Genomic DNA, 20,363 nt, shown 5'->3' on the forward strand with positions numbered 1-20,363 from the left:
TCTTTCCAGTCATCGTAGGACTTCCAGCGGTCGGAGGGACGTTGTTTCTTGGACTGCTCGTGTTTAAGAGAGGGGGGGGGGGGGGGGGGGGGGGATGGAGGTTACCCCCTGTGCTGGAGTTCGGGGTATGTTTTTCCGGGGTTTGTTGTTGGAGAGTGACGGAATCAAGGAAAGGGGCGTAGCCAGATGAGGGGAGTGACGATATGATGTAACCCGTTCACCATCACCTTCGCATGCAATTCCACAGTTTTGCGAAAACCAGAAGACTCAATATCGGGAGATCAACTGAATCCAATATGGGCAGGTTGAAAACGGACATACTGTCACGATGTGACGACACAAGTAGCGACAGTACTTGAACCGTTCTCCTTAGTCGCCTATGCACCGTAGGTAGTAATTACCTATTTTGGGGAAAACGAAAACGCAAAGCTGCTAGTTAATGAGCTTCTACATCAAATTGACGTTCTATTTAGATGATCTTTTTCCTGCGATAGATTAATAGTTCCTCAGCCCATTGTGGGAACCCACGTTGAGAGATCGTTTTGGCTCTCAAAGATGAATGAGAATCAGTGGATGTTATATGTGTTTGGCTTGCGCGAGGCATGTGTGGTATTGATGCTATTATAAGTAAATAGAACTTTGGGTTAGCAACAAGCGGTTGTATAGTGTAGCGGTTATCACTCCGGATTCTGATGTTTTCAGAAAATTCCGGCAACCCCGGTTCGATTCCGGGTACGACCTGATCTTTTGCAATTTTTTGTGTCCTATCAAGTGTTTTTTTTTCTTCCAGCAAAAACCAAAGTTAAAGAAAGGCCAATATCTTCTGTTATAGAAGATAGTAACACATAGCTCCGCCTTTGCAAATGCCTGTCAACGTTTTCCATGCTAGCATAGGCAACAAGACTAAGAACCTGAGAGGCATAGTGCAACAACACTTTTTGCTGCGACAAAGGGAAGGTGGAGAAGTGATCGTGAAATTTTGATAGTATTTTTGGAGTGAAGGCAACGGGAGATCTGACCCAAGACGTGAGCAGCAAAAAAAGAAAGAAAGAAAAACTTTACGAGCCAACGCGAGCTGAAGCTTGAATAAAATTTGGGAAAAAGGTAGGTCGTACCCGGAATCGAACCGGGGTTGCCGGAATTTTCTGAAAACATCAGAATCCGGAGTGATAACCGCTACACTATACAACCTTTGCAAGCATGTGATGATTATTCGCTGTCAAACTGCGTGGTGGAAGTGCACCTTTATCAATCCATATGTGCCCTAATCAAGGTGGAGATCGAGCATGTGGTGGACTCGTGCTCCGGACCGGACCCTGAGTGCCTGGACACGATGAGGCCGGGATGGCTTGCTCCGGAGGGCGGAGACTCCACAAGGCTTGTACATAGATGGGGACGTCATGAGCGAAGCTGTCGCAATGAGAATGCTTGTTGCGCAGCGTGTATGTGTAGAAGATGCGGTAGTGAGTGAGCACATTGTACCCTGTGCTTTCGCGACTGACGACCATCACCATGTATACTGTCCTTGCCACTTGGCAAGTACAGATCCGCAAAGATGATGCCAGAGCCGCGCAAGCTTACCCTAAGCCGCCGCCCAACTGGAAAGCTTGTGGACCTTGGCGCAACAAAGGATCAGTTGTACCCGGGCACAGGGTCGGCGGACAACCGGGTAATGTAGCCGATATTGTGTGATGGCTGTCGTCCCGTCTTTCAGCTTGACTATCCGTCCCCGGTTCCGAGCGAGTCTAGAGGCGCCACTAAGGCCGGGACCAGAAGCCGCGGGTATACCCTTCCGAGCCGCCCGCGTCGATCTCGAAGTTCAGCGCACGGGTTGTTCATGTCAATCGTATTTTATGGATAGCACATCTGTTTTGAAGGATCTGGAGGAGGTTGCATGGCAGTTTCGCACTGTTAAGCGTGCGACCGTGACACGGATTTGGCAGTGGTTCTTCAGCTCTAGGGACTCGGGATGGGACCGTGTTTCATATTGTCATGGCGGCGTGTGCAGAGGGTTCGGCCGTCGAGCTTCGATGTCATGTCCCGTCCTGGGGAGCCCTAGCCAAATGTAGCGATAATTATCAGTCGGCACCGTTGATTGTGTACGGGGATGGATCATGGTCATGGCTGCAGTCGTGGCTATCGGAATGGATGGAGTCGCGATTTTGGGCCAATGTACTTTGACAACAACAGTCTATTCAGAAGAGCATGATGTTAGCAGTTGCTCAGTCATGACCGGGTGGCTATAGGGAAAGGCGCTGAGTTCTGAAAATAGTCCCTTTTTCGATAACTGGCAGTCGGCGGTCGCCAATCCCTTCCACTTGGGCTCGGGACGCGGATCAGCGTTTGGTGTCCCGGGACGAGGGACATGAGAGATGGTCGGGCGTTGCGCCCAAGGGACCGGGGAGGGGAGAGGGGGGTAAAGACGTTACGATTTGCGACTGGAGATTGGGCTTCTGGCCTGAAGGTATGTAGCGAATGTTCGGAGAATGGAAGACGATGGGGAGGACAAGGGACAGACGAATTGCAATCGACAGGAGAGCAACACTGAAACAGCGACGAAGCTCCAGGGACCAAGACAGGGCAGAACACTTGGCAGGGTAGCGGCAAGCAGCAACTGGTTGACGAGTGGTCGGAAGAGGTGGGGGACAGACAGGGCATTCTCGTGCATGTCAATCATGTCGGGTGCGACAGGGGCACGATAAGCGGACTGGAAGGCCCATTAAAATAGTAGAGGTACCCAGGAGGAACCAATGCCAAGGAACGGCGAAGCTGTGGAGACACATTTCGAGAAACACAGCACGGACCTTTCTCCTCGTGGGATGAGACGATCAGAAAAAAAAGGGGACGGGAGGTCTGAGATTAAACAACGGTCATTAGGTTGCGAGAATGAGATAAAAGGGCATTGGAGTGGCTAGGCAGTGTCGGGTGATATCAGGTCTGCATCTTGGGCTGCCTTTGGGAGCTTGATGAGGACATGATAGTGAAGGGAGGGAAGAGGGAGAGGGATGCCGGGATTCGAGATTAATTCTAGAGGTACCATGGACATGAGAACCGTGACAACTGAATCCCCCGGATATGATGGCGGATTCGACGGCAAGCCACGTTGGATGGTGGTAGTGCTAGGTAGAGGTACCTAAGTAGAGGGTTGTCCATGGTACCTATCTTTGCTCTCAGCCGAGGACTTTGCAAATTTGCGAGTCTGTGTGGCTGTGATTTTTTAGACTTGGTGAGAGTCCAAGACAGCGAGGAACCACCTGCAGCATCCCCTTCTGTCACGACTTGGCATGATTGCTTTTTCCGAGCCGATGAATTTCCCATGGACATCCATCACTCTCAGCCCGTCCGGGTCAAGGCATGCTGTCACGATTATCGGGTGAATTTATCTAGTCAAAAAAAAAGCAGTCACACGATAATTGACAGTTTTCGTCACCTTTCAGCTTCATGTGTTAATGTAATCATGTACGTACTATGTACTGTCAGGTGTACGTACCTAGAGGTAGGTAGTGTACCAAGGTACTATTGCAGGCTGTTGTACTGTGGAGGTACACTACACTTTACACTACAAGTCCAAGTCAGCCAGTTTAGACCCCTTTCGTGACCCCTGTCGCCAATCTGGACTTCCAGTGGACTTTTGGTGCTGTTAGCGCATTGCGGTAAAATTGGGGGTACTTCCACTTACGCTCGACGGGAATCGTTGCAGCTTCAACCTTGCACGCCAGCAATTGAGAAGTCCAGTCCAGTCGCTCATTCGATTCTCACTTCCAGTTCCAACCACGAAGAACCCACGACTCGACGACGAGCCCACGTCCAAGCTCCTGTCCTCAGCACATCCAGGACCCTCCATCCCCGACCGAATACACTCGCTTCGTTTCACAGAGAGCGAGCCACTGGCCCGTCTCCTTTCACAAATCACCAGACACCTCTCCCCGTCATCTCAGCCCAGGAGGGACCCAGCTGAGAGCAGCAGCCGCAGGTCCGGACGAACACATTCAGTCAGTCACCCATAAGTCCCTTGGTTCCAGAGGTTCGGTTCTGTCGCTGTGTGTGTTTCTCTCGGTACCCCTCAGCATGGCTGACCTTTGACGAGTCCAACCAGACAGACAGTCAACCCCGACACTTTGATTCTATACCACGACCGACCCCGATTTCTATCTCTTAATCGTAAACCCTAATACCGGACGCAGCCCAGTCTCAACACGTTTACGTCGGAACCTCCTCGCACGCGACGACCGTATCGGGACGAATCAACCGACCGACCGACCGACCGAGTCAGTCTCATCAGGGAAAGCTGAGCTGAGCTTCTGGGTTCCTAGCTCAACCCACCCGCCAAGGCGACGGCGACGGCGACAATTACAACTATCCTCTTGTCGCAGTATCCACCATCCCCCAGATAGCTCGAAACATAGATGCCTTTTACCTGGCCAGCACCGCCAAGATGCCCTGGCAACCACTGCCCCGAATTGCTTTCGCCGTAGCTACATATCCCTTCACTGCCTCCAGCGCGGCCGACCTCCCCCTCGAAATCGGCGACGAGTTATACATCATTGAAGAGACACCCGATGGGAACTGGTTGAGAGGCTACCTGGTCGCCCCTCCAAGTCTGCTTGCCGGTCTGACCAGTGTCAACGGCCAGACATTAGAGGCTCGCGTCTTCAGCGGCATCTTCCCCCGCAGCTGTGTCGAGGTACGCGAAGTGCTGGGCGAAAGTGACGAGACTGACGACAGCGAGCCTGACGATGGGGAGCCAAACGGAGAGAAGAAGAAGAGAAGGAGCGAACGAGTGACAAAAGAAGGCCGCTTGTCCGTTCCCGTACAACGCGATCCTAATGAGCCTCGACCACCTGCTCCCGTACCTATGCTCAAGATTGGCGACGAAACACCTACTTCGGCTGCTGAACCCCTCATTGATGAGATCGCATCCTGCCTCCGCGAATGGCACTCAACAAACCTTCATGGGCTCCTGCTCTCGCGACAGTACGAAAAGCTCGACACTCTTTCCAAGCTGATCACAAGCCTCAACCTCTCGCGACAGCAGTTTCTCCATAATGTCCTCACTACCTGGGAATACGACAACTTGCGGGAAAAGACGGTTTGGGATCTGGTCCGTGTCAACAAGCTGTGTGGAGGAGAGGTCATCGTGCGCGATCCCAACGCCCGTGGCCGTGTGATGACGGGCGATGATTCTGTCGTAGAAATAACCCAACTGCAGTCCGTCATGAGCCTGCTGGACGAGCCTCCAACAACCACACCCGAGTTGACGGCCTTGCACCACTTGATGGTGGACATCAAAATGTTTGCCGGCGCATCCAACGAGTCGACAACCCTGGTCCTTTACCTTGCAACAAAAGCACCCGGAGGAAGAGTCACGCCTCTGTCGGAGAGTTACATAGTAGATGTGCCAGCTGGCGGACAACTAACCAACCTAGCACGGACCTCCCAGATGCGCACGCTTTTTTCCGATCTCTCGTCTGCCGACGTTGGTGATGTACAGTCCTCCAAATCCGAGTTGTTGTTGGTCGTCAAAATCCGGGCACCTCAGTCAGTTGTAGCAGCCAAGCCGAGCTCTCGATCAGGCGCGCCCTCCAACAGTTCGCCCCAGATATCCGCCAAAGAGTCAAAACCACCCCTGACGTCCGGGAATAAAGCCTTGCGTAGGAGCATGGTTTGGGCCAACAAGAATACCCGGGGCGCGTTTACTAGGAAGAACTCGGACCTTGAGGCGTTGTCGGAGCAGGCCGAAGAACAGCAGACCAGCAATGAAGCCCTTGAAAGTAGGGACGGAGGACCACCGAGTACCGCTAACTCGAATAGAGCAGGTCGTTCTTCTATGGACGGCCAATCCCCACCGACTACAGCCGACAGGACAGTCGGCGTTGGAGTGCTGAAGCTGAACTCGATCATGAAGCAACAAGGCGAGGAGGTTGAACATGTGGTCAACATTTGGGCACCCTGCTCCAAGTTCCCATCGGACAGACATGGTGACAGCGAGGAATGGGACCCACTAATAAAGGAAATATGCGACATCAGATCAGGGCACCATGAAAGGTCAAGGAGAGCCGAAAGGTTACAGATACGCCTTCGGTCCTTCAACAACCCGGACGCCGACGCCCTTATCAAGATGACGCCTACGGTCTTGTCTGGGATCTGCAAGACCAACAAGATGGGTTTCTCTGGAGCGCCAACCAAGCCGCGATCAGACATCTATGTCACCATTGACGAAGCTATCCTGACCAGGCAGACCCTACTGTCCCGGTACGGAGCAAGCGCGACAGCGCTGCCCAGCAGTATTCACAGCACCAACTTGCAGATTACCCTCGAGGTACGTCGGGCAAATGGCGAACGCATCGACTACTGCATCTATCCCTCTTCCAAAGACGAAGGCCTGAGCACATGGAGATCGACAGCCGTCGACCGTGGAGACCCGTGGAAGCAGATCGTCAAGCTCGTCCTTGCTCCCCAAGATGTCCATCAGTCACACATCGTCATGTACCTTGCAGATGCGCCAAATCCTCCGTTCGCTGTCGCATATCTGCCTCTGTGGGATCAGCAGGCCTTCATCCATGACGGTTCCCATAACTTGTTGTTGTACAAGCTGGATGAGAATACGTCCAACGCCCAAGCCCCTGCAGGAGGCAAGGGAGGATATCTGAGCTTGCCTTTTGCTTCTAACTTCCGCGATGAGCATGCTGAGGTGACTGGTCCGCTGGCTGTTTTGCGCATCGATACATATCTTTGCAGCACGCGGTTCTCCCAAGACAAGGTCGTGCTGGGCCTGTTAAAGGGCAAGGACTTGCCTCTGGAAGAGGTACCTGACATTCTGAAGGCATTCATCTTCGTACCCGAAATCGAGGTTGTCAAGTTGCTGAACGATGTCCTGGACGCCCTTTTTGGCATTCTTGTTCATTACACCGGGCACGACGACCTGGAAGATCTCGTCTTCACTGCCTTGGTCAGAGTGCTGGACATTGTTCATGACAGGCGCTTCAACCTCGCTCCTCTTGTCGACCAGTACGCAGAAACTCGGTTCAATTACCCATTTGCCACGCCCTGTCTTGTCAGGTCCTTTACCAGGCTACTGTCAAAACCAACAGAGCCAGAGACATCGCGGAAACTGCGCGCCACCTTCAAGGTTGTACGGCACATCCTCAAGTTCATCACCCATGCCAGGGGCCAACAAAAGGAAAAGGAGGCTGGAATAGGGATCACCACCTCCAACCCCGGCTTCACGCGCCACCTGCGCACCATCTTCAAGGCCCTCGATGCTTTGATGCGTAACCAGGCACCTGTTTTGGTGGGCAGCCAAACGCTCGCCGTCCAACATTTTCACACGTGGCTGCCCGAACTCACCGGCTTATTGACAACCGAGGAGATTCTCCATATTGCCATCGACTTCATGGACTCTTGCTCATCCGTCAAGGGCAAGCTCGTGCTGTACAAGCTGGTCCTCATCATCAACTACTCCAAGCTCGACATCTTTTCGCACCCAGAGCAGCGGTCCGCCTTGAGCGCTAATACCGTGAGGTGGATCGCACCGCACTGGGGGCATACTGATGAGGTGACGGAGCAATGGAGAGAACAGGTGCGGCTGTGCTGCTCAGTGCTTGCCAGCCAGGTCGAGCATCTCGGACCGGAGATCCCAGATTATATCCCCAAAATTATCCAGTCTTACCTCGCCATCCAGGCTGCCGAGAAGACGCCCAAAAACCGTTTGTCGCTTCTGTTCCCCACATCATACCCATTCCCCGCCAAGCCGACTGCCGAAGAGGTGGTCTTTGACGAAGCCCTCATCGAGCTCTCTGCTGTCCTGTCAGCGCTGTCCAACTCCCCCAGCGGCATGCAACTGGAGCTGGCGGAAGACGATCTCAACATCCTTGTCGAAAGCTGCCTCCGCGTACTCATGAGCATTCTGCAAGGCGAGACCTTCCCCCCCAACTGGCTCAGCGTGCACATCTTCCATCACAAGTCGACCATGCGGATGCTGCAATATCTTGCCACTTTGTTGCTCGAGTCCTTCCTCCCGCATCCGGATGAGGCCGAGAACTTTGATACCGAGCTGTGGAAGATGTTCTTCACTACACTGCTCAAGCTGGTGGGGAGCCCCTCGCTGGCGTTGGAGACGTTCCCGGAGCAAAAGAGAAGAGCGGTCTGGAAGATTGCAGGCGATGTCAGAGAGCATGGAGCCGATCTGCTGAGGAAAACGTGGGAGGCTATTGGATGGGAGACAAGCCTGGAGGAGAGGGCACGGTATGGGCTGTCTAAGATGGGCGGTTATCAGGTGCAGTATGTGCCTACGCTTGTTGGGCCCATTGTTGAGCTTTGTCTTAGTGTCCACGAGGGTCTCCGGAGGATGGCTGTAGAGGTTCTGCAGACCATGATTGTCAGCGAGTGGACCCTGAGCGAGGATTTGTCAGTCATTCAGATGGAGATCATCGACTGTCTTGATGGCTACTTTAAGGAAAAGCCATTGACAGAGAGTATCCTCCAGAAGCTGTTTGTGAGCGAGCTTCTGGACCGCTTTGAACCCCTCTCCAAGATCCCAGACGAGCCATTGTACACTGCCATCCGTAAGCTGATGGGCACAGTCGACGAGTTCCTCGATTTGCTGGTTGCCGTCCACGGCGGTGACGGTTCAGGTGAAACCTCCGACCTCGTTCACCGCCTCCGTCTCATGGAGTTCCTTCGCGACATGCAAAAGGAGGAAATCTTCATCCGCTACGTCCACCAGCTCGCCAGCCTCCAAGCCTCGTCCCGGAACTACACCGAAGCTGGGCTCGCTCTACGCCTACACGCAGACCTCTACGACTGGGACCCTCTCAAAACCACACCCGCCCTCGACGACCCTTGCTTTCCAGCGCAATCCCATTTTGAGCGCAAGGAGCGCATCTACTTCGACATGATCAGGCACTTCGAAGACGGGCACGCCTGGTCCTGCGCGCTCGCTGCGTACAAAGAGCTCCAAGCCCAGTACGAGTCCAACATCTTCGACTTCGCTAAGCTCGCCCGCACGCAACGGGCCATTGCCACCATTTACGAGACCATCGCACACAAGACCGACAAGCTCATACCCAAGTACTTCAAAGTCGTCTACAAGGGTCTCGGCTTCCCTCCTTCCGTACGCGACAAGGCTTTCGTCTTCGAGGGCGCATCCCCTACCGAACGCACGGCTGGCTTCACCGATCGCATGCAGGAGATGTATCCCTCTGCGCAGATCATCACCCCTTCTTATGACCGTGACACTGCAGAGTACGACGTTGAAGGCCAGTTCCTAATCATATCAGCCATTTCCCCCCACCGTGACCTCACGCATACCGTCTTCCAGCGCGCTCGCGTTCCACAAATCATCCGCGACTATCTTATCTCTTCTAGCCCCCAAACGTTTAGCGTCAGCACAAAGAGAGACACGAACGGGGATGTAAGGGATCATTACGCCGAGAAGACCCTCTACACCACCGCCGAACCTTTCCCAACCATACTCAAACGGAGCGAGATCGTTGAAATCAAGCATGTGAGGTTGACAGCAAAGGAGACGGCCCTGGAGAGGATCGTGAGAAAAACGGGAGAGATGACGGCTGTTGAGAAGAAGATAGCAGAAGGACAGGCGCAAGGGGGTGAGGGAAGTGACGAGGCTACCGTGATGTTGTTGGTCGATGCGGTCAGCATCAGTGTAAATCCGGAGAGCGAAGCGAGTGTGAGTAGGTACCGAGAGCTGATTCCTGGAATGGGGAGCACGACGCCAATCACGATAAGATGCGGGAGTGATGAGGATGAGGACGAGGAAGACGCCCCCCCAGAGATTGATGCCCAAGAGAACGCCATCAAGATGGCGTTGGTGGATCATGCGATTATGATCAAGAGGTGTTTGGCAACCTTTGCGAAGAGCCCTAGGGAGATGGTGAGGAAACATGGGCAAGATTTGCAGAAGTGTAAGTCCCCCCTGTGTTACCATCGTGCTGGACGATGTGGCGCTAACCCAGACAGTCTTCGAACGAACATTCGCCCCCGAAATCGCAATCTTCACACCACCACCCGCCCGCGCTCCCCATCCCTCTCCCGGCAGCGAACGCACCGGCGGTATCACACCCTCGCCAACCTGGCCACGATCACCGGGACCTTCAGCTTTCAATTCCGCAACCGGACAGCACAAACACCACCTATCCGCCACTGCCTCTTTGGCGAATGGCCACGGTCTCGGCATCTCCTCAAACGCTCAAGGCCATGCTCACACCGCAAGCGAAACAACAGATGTTCTAGGCGAAATTGTGGTCAGCACCGGAATTTCCCAACCCGTTTCCCTGCGACAAGGACGTGGTGCAAGGCTGAGTTTCTTGGGAGGTAGGAGGAAGGATGGGAATTCCCCCACGGCTCATCAGCTATCGTCAACCGGTTCTATCCCCCACCTACTGAACGGTAGCGAGCACAACCTCGCCAGCAGGTCCAAATCTCACGAGGACATGCACGCTGGATCAGCATCAGCAACGGTGATGAACACGCCCACCACCAATGGCGACCGAAGCCCCTCTGCCCCTAGCAATGTAATTCAAAGCAGGAAAGAGCAGCAACAGCAGCAAACCGACAACACACAAGAAGGGTACGGGTCGATAGGGAAGGCGAACCGCCGCTCCTTCCTTCGCGGTTTCAGCTCTTCCGATAAGGTTCACCTCATTAACGCTATCAACGGCGTGGCTGACAGTGTTGGTGGAAATACGGACTGGCAGACGGAGTACTCATCCCCTTCTATTTCTCAGCCCAACTTGGATTCACCCTTGCAATCGCAATCCGACCAGCTTGACCGAGAAAGGGAACGCGGAGCGGCGGCAGCGGCGCTGAATGGTGTGTCTGTTGGTGGATATGGGAAGAAGGAAAAGAAGAGCAAGAAAGATAAGGAGGACAAGGAGGAGGACAGAGACTTGAAGGAGCTTAAAGACAAGTTCCATAACGGCAGTGCGAGTGTTAAGAAAAGGCTGAGCATGCTGAAGTTGGGTAACATGAAGAAGAGTGGAAAGGGGGATGGAAAGATGGGGGCACTGGATGAGGAATAGTGTCTTGCGTCTGCCACCGTTGGGTATGATGAGCATTTTCTCGGGTGGGATCATTGTCAGCCTTGTCCGCCACGTCCGCCTCGTCATCCGCTTCGTGACCGCCGGCAAGAAGGATTTATCTGAAGGACGAACCCAAAACCCGTGCTCATACAGCTCATGCTGTCAAACTAACACGGCTTCATTTCTTTTGGTTTAGGATAGAACATATCTTATGGCATTGGGCGCTCAAGGAGGGTGATTGCGTTCTTTTGTTTTCTCTCTTTTTTGTTCATCACGTCTGCACTTCAGGATACCTAGGTAGAGGGACATTTCACTCCGAACTTCTATCTTCTATCACCGTCATCATCATGCTCTGCATTACACGCTTCATCATTCATAATCTCCTTCATCTTTCTACTATCATTCACGCACGGACTGGTCTACACGGAATGAAACGGGTGGTCCTTATAGGAGTGGGAGCCTCTGGGGGGCGGAACACTGAAGCACGTCTTGGTTTTTGTTGGATGTTTGCATCTTGGTGCTCCTTGTCGACGGACGAGCAATGCATGTCTAGGTACACTTTCCCTTTGTTTACTTTATCCCTTTCCAATGCTAGCTCGCACCACCGCTTGTACAATATGTTCTTACTCCGCTTCCTGTATAATAGACTTTGTCCGCCTTTACTTTGATAGGATGAGAAGATCAATCTCGTACCTTGGGCCTTTGGAGGCGACTGCTGGCATAGCAGACTCAAAAGACGGGAGAAGGGTGAGCCCACAGGCGGAGAAGCGCGCGGGGAAAATGCCTTTAAGCAGCCCTCTGAGGCGCATCGGCGAGGCCTACCAAGTTCAATGTTAAAATAGATAGCGATGAAGGCGATTTGAACATCAATCTCAGCGTGACCAGTTCCAAGCTTTTTGCATTGAGTGCTAGGTTTACTTGTTTCCAATTGCAGATAATGCTGGATTTCCAGGTTCCTGCACAGGGGCGCTGCAGCCTCCCTCTTCGATCTGGACAACCGGCACATGTTGACATAGGTATTGGCGCTATCTGATTCTGTGGGTCGTGTCTGCAATAGCAGCTGCGATGTTTATATATTTTCCTTGCCCAGTCATCGAACTTTGGCTAGGTATCCATCGCCTTGATTATCTGCTGCTCCCCTTTTCCGTCTTCCTCGACACCAACACAGCACGGATCATCCCATCCCATCCCGTTCTGTCTTGCCCTCTTGATACCTTCCCAGCCCAAAATGGCACGAACAATCATCAATCTCGCGAGACTTTCGCACTTTCCCACCCGTATCTGCTACCGCCTCTTCCTTGCTTGTTTTGTCCTTACCACCGCCCATTTCCTCTTTTCTGTCTGCCTCATCAGCTGGTCGTCCAACCTGTCAAATCCGCCCAATGCTTCCTCAGATAACGCCCGCGTGTCTCATATTTCCAGCATGACACATCTCCCGCCATACGGCGCCGGAGATGTCCACCGGCCCGTCGTCCCCCAAACAAAGCTCCAAGAGGACTTTTTTACCTGGAACGAAGCGGAAATTGCCTCCGTGTCTCCGCCTGTCTTCCTCCCTCCCACTCCTCTGTCTCCTCCAATCATTGATCCTTTCCCCCTCCTCTCTTCCGACTTGACGCCTCGCGAACTGAAAAGGCTCCTACAGGCACCTGAGATCAACCGCCCCTCGCACTTTCGCCACCTCCACCCTTCTCGATCCCAGGAACTTTCCCAACAGCCCTCGAGGTCTTTCTTCTCCCGCTTCGGCAGCAAATCTTTCGGCCGTCGCCTCGATCCTCCCGCCTCGTCCTCTTACCACTCCAGCCTCAACCCGACCGGCGTAGCACCGCTGCTGATCGGGTTCACTCGCAACTGGCCGCTGCTACTGCAATGTGTGTCCAGCTACATTGCAGCAGGCTGGCCGGCGGAAGAGATCTATGTTATCGAGAACACAGGGACAATGGACGCCAATGAGCGGGGGTTGTTGGGTTTGCAAAATTCGTTCTTTATGAACTCAACACAGTTGGGGATGCTTGGAGTGACCGTGATTTCCGTAAGTGCCGTTTCTAATGCTGAACCCGACTTTGGCTTGACCCCGAGGGACGGATATAAAGGATGAAACTGGGGACGTACCCGCTTCGCCTGGGCAGAAAGGTGATTCTAGTCCTGAGGGGTACGAGAAACAATAGAGGGTCGTGGACACGGGCGATGTGCGTTGGGGGATTGAGATGCGTGCGTGTAGGAGGAGAAGAAGGAGATCCGAGGAGATGGGAAGAGGGGATAGACAAGGGACGAAAGAATGACATGGATACTGGCTGACTTACTGGATTGCAGACTCCGACGCTGTTGACATTTGCGCAGTTGCAGAACTTCTTTGCTTGGTTAGTTCCCCTATTTTCCTTCCGATCGCGACAACTGCTGAGCAGCGACATGGGCACAGGACTGCTCTCCAACGCGGCTGGACCGAATACTTTTGGTCACATCAAGACCTGATCGTCTTCTCTTACGAGAACCGACGCCCGTCGTACTCTCCAGCTGCCGCTGCCAAGCTCGACAAGTCTAGAGGTAGCAATACGTTCGCGAACAACGAGGCCGAGGAATACATGTACCGCTCTCTCTACGCCAATGCCCTCCATACCCTCCGCCAATACCGCGACCCTTCCCATCCCAAGTGGGCTCACCACTTCTTTTCCTACGACCATCTCACCCTCGTCCACCGGGATGCGATCCTTTCCGTTGGCGGCTGGGACACGCACATTCCCTTCTACGGCACCGACTGCGACACGTACACTCGATTGATGTGGGCGGGCTACACACAGAACGAATCCACAGCACCAGCAACAGAGGTAGGGTACATCCTGGACGTGAGCACCATTCTCGACGACATCGGCGCGCTGTTCCGGATTCCGGGCATCAAAGCTTCCTTTCCCGGCGATCCTGACCCCCAGGCCCGGATCCAGAAAGCGGAAGCCACTTCAGCAGCAGCGGTGACGGCGAAAGACAAATCCGAGTTCACGGAAGCTGAAACGCACGCCAACTTGTTGTCGACGGCCCGTCGCATGGAACGTGCCAAGTATGCCCGCGGCAACGGCTACGAAGGACGGACCAGGAGCTGGCAGATGAAGCAACAGGGAGGACAAGGAGAGCCGTTTTATCGGGACGCAGAGGGTTTCGGAACCGGCGTGGAGATGTGGATCGAGACAGGACGGGCGGTATATTCGCAGAAATGGGGACATCGTGGGTGTGATCTCGCGAAGAAGTGGGCGGCGGGGAAGGACAATGGAGATGGAAATGGGTTGAATGATGCGTGGAGGGTCGAAAGGGATTGGGATGCGGAGGAGGAGGGGAATGGAGGGACCGGTGGGGGTTGGTAGTGGGGAGGAGGAGGGTCGTGCGGGGTGAGGAGGGGTTTCCAGCAGTTGTGTAAAGCCGCTGTAAATGTACTGTAGCTGAGTTTGCTTCAGGGGGTGTGACCAGTGCAAATTGCAAAACACGCATTTGGTTGCTCCTCCTCCTCGATCTCCCGTCCTCACCCAAGGCAGCCAATCCAACAAGGAAGCAAGAGCAATCAAGTAGAGGTAGAGGTATGTATCCGATTTGGAAAAGGAAATGCCGTCCGTCTTGCTATTCCCATCCCGGAGGGCTACCTTCCAGCACAGCCTGTGGACAAGGGGCAATTGAGTGCCGCCGGCTGCCATTTGTGCGCCATACGATTGATGATGACCAGGACTGGAGTGAAGCAGTACGCCGAAGTTGAGGAGGTTAAGGTCGGTTTGACCCCAAGGCGCATCACTAATATTTGATCCTAGCATCAGACATTGTCTTCGGAGACCGCAGCAGCCCGTGATATTGTGTCCCTGAAGTGTCTTCGACGTTGTCTTCACTGAAAAATCCAGGAGACGATCAGAACAATCTCCATATGGTGTTTCGGGGAGCGGGTCCCGTCGTGCTGGAGCATTGACAGGCGAACTCGAGACATCTGTAAGTGCCCGTGTTTTCCATGACACTTCGTCTGACGATGATATCAAGCCGGTGAGAGTTTGCTAACTCAAGTGAGTAAAGTGCAACTTCCCGTTTATTCACTGTCCCGTGTCCTCACACGCTGACAACGCTGCTTGCCGGAAATTGACGTGGGTGGCCCATAAGAAAAATGACAGAGTGATTAGATTGGTCGCCCTGGTCCGTCTCTGCGAGAGGCCCAAAGCTGTTGACAAACCACCTGAGTCCTGCATCGACGACCACAAACAGACATGGAAAACTGCATTTGAGTTCCAATATGCATCGATAGTAGTTTGTTGGGTTAGGTCCTCCTCCGTCAAGGCAACAACTTGGGGTCATCGGTCATAAACAAAGCGGGATATATCAGGTAGAGGTAAGAAAGCACACCCAACTCACCTCTGACGGAACCAGACAGACAACTTTTCTTCATTTCTTCACATTGATCCGCAAGCCTTCCTCCCTCAATTCGTTCAAGAAGCACACACAATGGCGACGAATAACCAGCAAAGACTTTACGACATCGTCCCAATTCCCAACAAGGGTACCGGCGTCATCGCAACCCAAGACATCGCCAAAGGCACGCGCATCATGGCTGAAAAGCCACTCTTCATTGTGCCGACCAACGTTATGGAAAGAGGCATGCAAGTCGTCGAGAAGCACCTTACCGAGCAACTCAAGACACTCGACAAAGATCAGCAACGTGCCTTCCTCAGTTTGCACAACTGCCACGGGACCACGTTCAGCCCTTTCCTCGCCATCTGCAAGACGAACATGCTCGGCCTTGGCTCGCCGCCCATCGGTGGTGGCCTGTTCATTGAAGCATCGCGTATCAACCATGCTTGCAACCCAAACACGCAGAATAGCTGGAATTCACGCATCAACCGCGAGACCATCCATGCTGTCCGTGACATCAAGAAAGGAGAGGAGATCACCATCTCTTACATTGGACACTTCGCGCCGTATGTCGAGCGTCAGTCCATTCTCAAGATCAAGTTCAACTTTGACTGCACATGCGAGTTGTGCTCATTGCCACCCGATCTACGTAGGGCCAGCGATGAGAGGCTTGCCACCATCCATAGACTAGATCAGGCTATTCTCAGCGCGGGAAGCAACGTCAAACTTGGACTTGGGATGGTGCGCAGGATGCTGTCGCTACTCGACGATGAGGGTACGTACAATAGCCAGGTGTATCGCGCCTACTATGATGCCTTCCAGATGATGGCTGCGACTGATGATAAGGCGAGAGCGGGGGAGTTGATTCGAATGGCCTTGGAGCATGCAAGGACTGTCGAGGGTAATGATTCGGAGACTGTAAAGAACTTTGAGCGCTTAGCTGCGAACCCGACGAGGCATATGGCTTGGGGATTGTACGGAAGAAAGAAGACGCAAGAGACAGCGCCCGCGGATAAAGATTCGCGAGCATTTAAGACGTGGTTGTGGATGGAGTGAATAGGGTAGTCTGAGTCTTGGATATTTCTCCTCTCTAGGTTTCTCAATTAGCCTGTTTCTCTCCCTTCTTGCATTACTACTATGTTCCTGTATATAGATAGAGGGTACTGTACTGCATTAGTGCAGTTAGCTGTGCAGCTGCCTAAGTGTAGTATAGTAGTTACGTGCACACGTGCTGTGGTCCGTGTACTCGGGTCTACAGCGTGCCCTACATAGTTCTCGTACGCGCATAGGATTCTCTTTCTATTCCTTATACAATAATTAGAGTCTTACCTTAGTACTTGCTCGCACCCCGTAATATTAGGTAGGTACTTTATAATATTCCCTATATGCTTTATACTAACGTATAATAGCTTTAAAGACTATTATTAGTATTATTACTACTATTATTATTATCGTTTCTCTACCGTCGTCGTCGCTACTATTATTATTATTACTTCGCTATTGTTATTACTATTATTAGTTTATTAATATTAAAAAGCTAGCACCTAGCGTTGCTTTTTAAACTAAGCGTAGTTTTTAGTTGGATATATTAGCTACCATAGCGGGAAATCCCCTAAGGCATCTAGCATAGTAGGGGTTCACTAAGCTAGGTAATTCAATTAGGTTAGGCAAATTACTTAGCTTAGCTACTTAATGGAGGGCTCTAATTGGTTAATTTGGGTGCACCCTATAACGATGTGTTGTATTAGATTTTAAGAGTTTGGTTTTTTTTTTTTTTTTTTTTTTTTTTCCATTGGGCTGCTCTTTCCTAAATTCAAGGTCCAAATCTATATATGATAGGGTAACCTGGGTGCTTCCAGATACCACGATGCAATAGGTGCAATACGTAGTATTAGAAGTAAAAGAAGAAGATAATCGAGGAAGAAAGGCGTGGCCGAAGGCCGCCCTGCGTAGGAATCCCTTTATAGGAATTCCCTTATCTTATCGCTGGCCCACCCTACCGGGCGGGTCTATGCGACCGGGCAGCCGGGTACGTGCGTGAGCACGTGCCTGGGCTTGCCAGAGCTTCTAATAGTAATAGGTACGATTATAGTTATATTTAATTTACTCTAGTTAATTGAATCTAATTATATATGCGATACTTCCCGTATTAAGTCCCGGCGCTATAAAGAGAATACTATTATCTTTAATAGGAATAGTCTTACTTCTTTTTCGGGGATTGTTTAAAATCCTTTTCGTCTACGAACCTAATTTTCCGTTAACTATCAATATATAAATAGGGAGCTCCAACCTTACGTTCGTCGGGCCTATACTTCCAATAATTTTCTATTAAATTTTTAGCTTTACTTAAATCTTTAGTATTTTTTTAATAATTATTATAATAGTTATATTCCTTCTATTTAATATAATATTAGAGTTTACTGTTTACTTATTTATAGTTAAAAATTTTCTCTAATTCGTATTTAGGGCTTTCCTCCGAATTAGAGCTACTTTAGGAGTCCTTTATTAGTCTGGGTAGGGGAATTGAATAGTTAAATAGGTCGTTGTTATTAAGAGCGGACTTTAAGTAAACTACCGAAATAATTAGGTAAATTTTTATATTTAGGAATAAATTTAATTTGTACGTTAAATATTTAATTTTCTAAATAATTGTAAAAGGTTTAGATTATTATTAAAAAGTCTTACAAAATAATCGGCCCGGGAGATAGTATTTATAATTTAATTTAAGGAATACTTTATTTCCTACCTTTAGGTTTATTTGCTAATAGTTAAAATTATAGCGAATTTTAATATTAGCGATAGTAAAATTTATAGCTAATTAGGCTTCTTAATAGATATAATTATATACTATAGGGTTATTTTTAAATTTATAAGGGGAATTACTATAGTTATAAGAATTTGTAGTGATATTTAGGGGCTTTAATAGTTTAAAGCTAAAGAGGTATTTATATAAGGATACTTTAATTCCTTCTACGAAGGTACTATTGAGATTTTATTGTAAAGAGGGGATAATTAAAAATTAATTGTAATTAAATTTATAGTAGAAAGCGTAAAATTTAATAGTAATTTCGACGGTCTAATTCTTTTATTCTACTCCGCTATTACTAATAGGGTAGTATATAGTAATTATAAGTAATTTAGTACTTATAGCTATTTATATACCTTACTAGTAGGCCGATATAAATTTATAGTTACGGTTAGAAATAATACTTATAGGGAATCCCTAGTTATATAGTAAAAATATACGAATTATAATTATACTCTATTCTATAGCGGTATACTTTTCGTAGCCGGGTATTAATAGAGATTGCTTTAAAGTCTTATCCGTAATAGGTATTAGGGCGTTAAAAGTACTATAGTTAGACATTTACTATAGTGTATTTACTAAGGATACTTCCAGGAGCCCAATAATAAAATTAAGAGAAATAATATATATTAGGAGGGCTTCTTCTAATTTAATCGATTAATAATCGCTAATAGGCGGTTCTCGGTCAATTTAATTGAATTAGCAGGCCGGATAATACTCTAAGTATTATTTAACCAGCTACGTCTTATTTAGAAAAGAGACCTTTTATAATTTATATATTATTTGGTTTCTTTTAAAATAGTGTTTTTTGTTGTATATTGCCTTTAATACCTATTTTACGAATTAATAGGGAATATAAAAATTCTTAGTACTATTAGCTTATTAATTATAAATAAAACTATTATATAAGAAGAAAAGATAGCCGGGTTTAGAAAAGACGATATCGCTATCCTTAGTAACCCTCTTATACTATTTGAGGTATTTTAAGATTTTTACGAACTTCTTATTTAATATATATATAGTTATATATTTCTTATGGAGTTTAAGATCTATTTACGCTTTAGAAAAGGAGTACTAAATACTTTTAAAGTAATTAGCGGAGTCTTTTTAAATATTATTTAATATTAGTATTCCTTCGGAATTTCTAGTATTACCGACTACTTTTAACCAATTTAGTACATTTGGGACGAAATTTAATTTTCTAAGTATATAAAAAACTTTTAATTTATAGCCTAAGAAGTAAATAAATATATTAATAAGTTTGTAATTAATATAATTAGTAGAGGTTGTACGTAAAGATATTTACTCTACAATTCCTTTTATAGCCGAATAGTCGGTTAAAACAATAATAGGGAAATTATAGGAATATAGTTATATACGAAACTTCTTTACTACTTAGATTAAATATGCTACTTCTACTTTAGAAGGTCTGTATTAAATTTCAATTTTAGTAAAGACTTTATTAAGGAATATAATAGGGAGGATTTAAGAAGAAGGAATATAGTTGCCTTCTTCCTATTGGGTATTGGATTTTAAATAGAAGAGTATAACCTTAAATCCTCGTTTAAGGGAGCCGTTAATTTGTAAGAAGGCCTACGCTTCTAGGTTAAGGTGGTATAAAATAGTAGGATTATTATATATCGAATATTATAGTACTTTGAAAACGGCTTTTTCGGCCGGAGTAGGCGTATAGTATATCTTTACGCAATAAATAGCACGCTTTACTAGCTTCCTTATTTCTACTTTACTTTATTTACGACCTTTAATTAATAAATTAACTTTTTAATTTTAGAGAAGTTTAATAAATTGAATATAATAAGGAATTAAATGCCGTAGGAATTTAGTATTACTAATATATTGCTCGAACGCCTTTAGGTTATTAGGGAAAGTTAGTTTTTTAAAGGTTTTAATTCGGTTTTTAGTAGTAGATAAACCGAATCCGTTAACGTAGAAGCTTAGAAGTTCGATATTAGGGTAGGCGAGGTAGGATTTTTTAGGGGAAAATACGATATTCTTCGATATAAATAGATTAAAAATAGTATCTAAATATTTAAAATAGTCCTTAATAGAATTAAAGGTAATAATAATATTATTAATATATACCCTATAATATAATTTGTAATTATAGAGCAGAGTATCTATAAAGTGCT

General features: G+C 48.9%; 3 protein-coding genes and 2 non-coding genes across 7 annotated transcripts; 4 read left to right on the forward strand and 1 right to left on the reverse strand.

Annotated features, from left to right (window-relative positions):
* Positions 1–656: 656 nt before the first annotated feature.
* On the forward strand, positions 657–741 carry NCU15286. Its single transcript has one exon. It is a non-coding gene; the product is annotated as a tRNA-Gln (tRNA).
* A 365-nt stretch (positions 742–1,106) lies between these two features.
* Positions 1,107–1,191, reverse strand: NCU15287. The gene has a single exon. It is a non-coding gene; the product is annotated as a tRNA-Gln (tRNA).
* Positions 1,192–3,713: 2,522 nt separating this feature from the next.
* On the forward strand, positions 3,714–11,926 carry NCU09492. Of its 3 annotated transcripts, none has more exons than XM_011395342.1 (3): positions 3,714–3,992; positions 4,088–9,923; positions 9,979–11,926. In XM_011395342.1, the coding sequence occupies exons 2-3, from the start codon at positions 4,436–4,438 to the stop codon at positions 11,037–11,039; spliced, it is 6,549 nt and encodes a 2,182-aa protein (XP_011393644.1). In that variant the 5' UTR covers positions 3,714–3,992; positions 4,088–4,435; the 3' UTR covers positions 11,040–11,926. The 3 variants fall into 3 exon arrangements, with proteins under 3 accessions (XP_011393644.1, XP_011393645.1, XP_011393643.1); XM_011395343.1 differs by having other exon boundaries at positions 4,097–9,923; XM_011395341.1 differs by having other exon boundaries at positions 4,101–9,923.
* A 341-nt stretch (positions 11,927–12,267) lies between these two features.
* NCU09494 (hypothetical protein) lies at positions 12,268–14,389 on the forward strand (the record flags this gene model as incomplete). Its single annotated transcript, XM_958067.2, has 3 exons — positions 12,268–13,068; positions 13,350–13,396; positions 13,456–14,389. The coding sequence occupies 3 exons, from the start codon at positions 12,268–12,270 to the stop codon at positions 14,387–14,389; spliced, it is 1,782 nt and encodes a 593-aa protein (XP_963160.2).
* A 173-nt stretch (positions 14,390–14,562) lies between these two features.
* On the forward strand, positions 14,563–16,568 carry set-6 (set-domain histone methyltransferase-6). The gene is made up of 3 exons (XM_958068.2): positions 14,563–14,599; positions 14,825–14,996; positions 15,078–16,568. The coding sequence occupies exon 3, from the start codon at positions 15,501–15,503 to the stop codon at positions 16,461–16,463; it is 963 nt and encodes a 320-aa protein (XP_963161.1). The 5' UTR covers positions 14,563–14,599; positions 14,825–14,996; positions 15,078–15,500; the 3' UTR covers positions 16,464–16,568.
* The last annotated feature ends 3,795 nt before the right edge of the window (positions 16,569–20,363 follow it).

This window comes from Neurospora crassa, linkage group II (genome assembly GCF_000182925.2).
Source record: "Neurospora crassa OR74A linkage group II, whole genome shotgun sequence".
In the NCBI taxonomy this organism is placed as follows: domain Eukaryota; kingdom Fungi; phylum Ascomycota; class Sordariomycetes; order Sordariales; family Sordariaceae; genus Neurospora; species Neurospora crassa.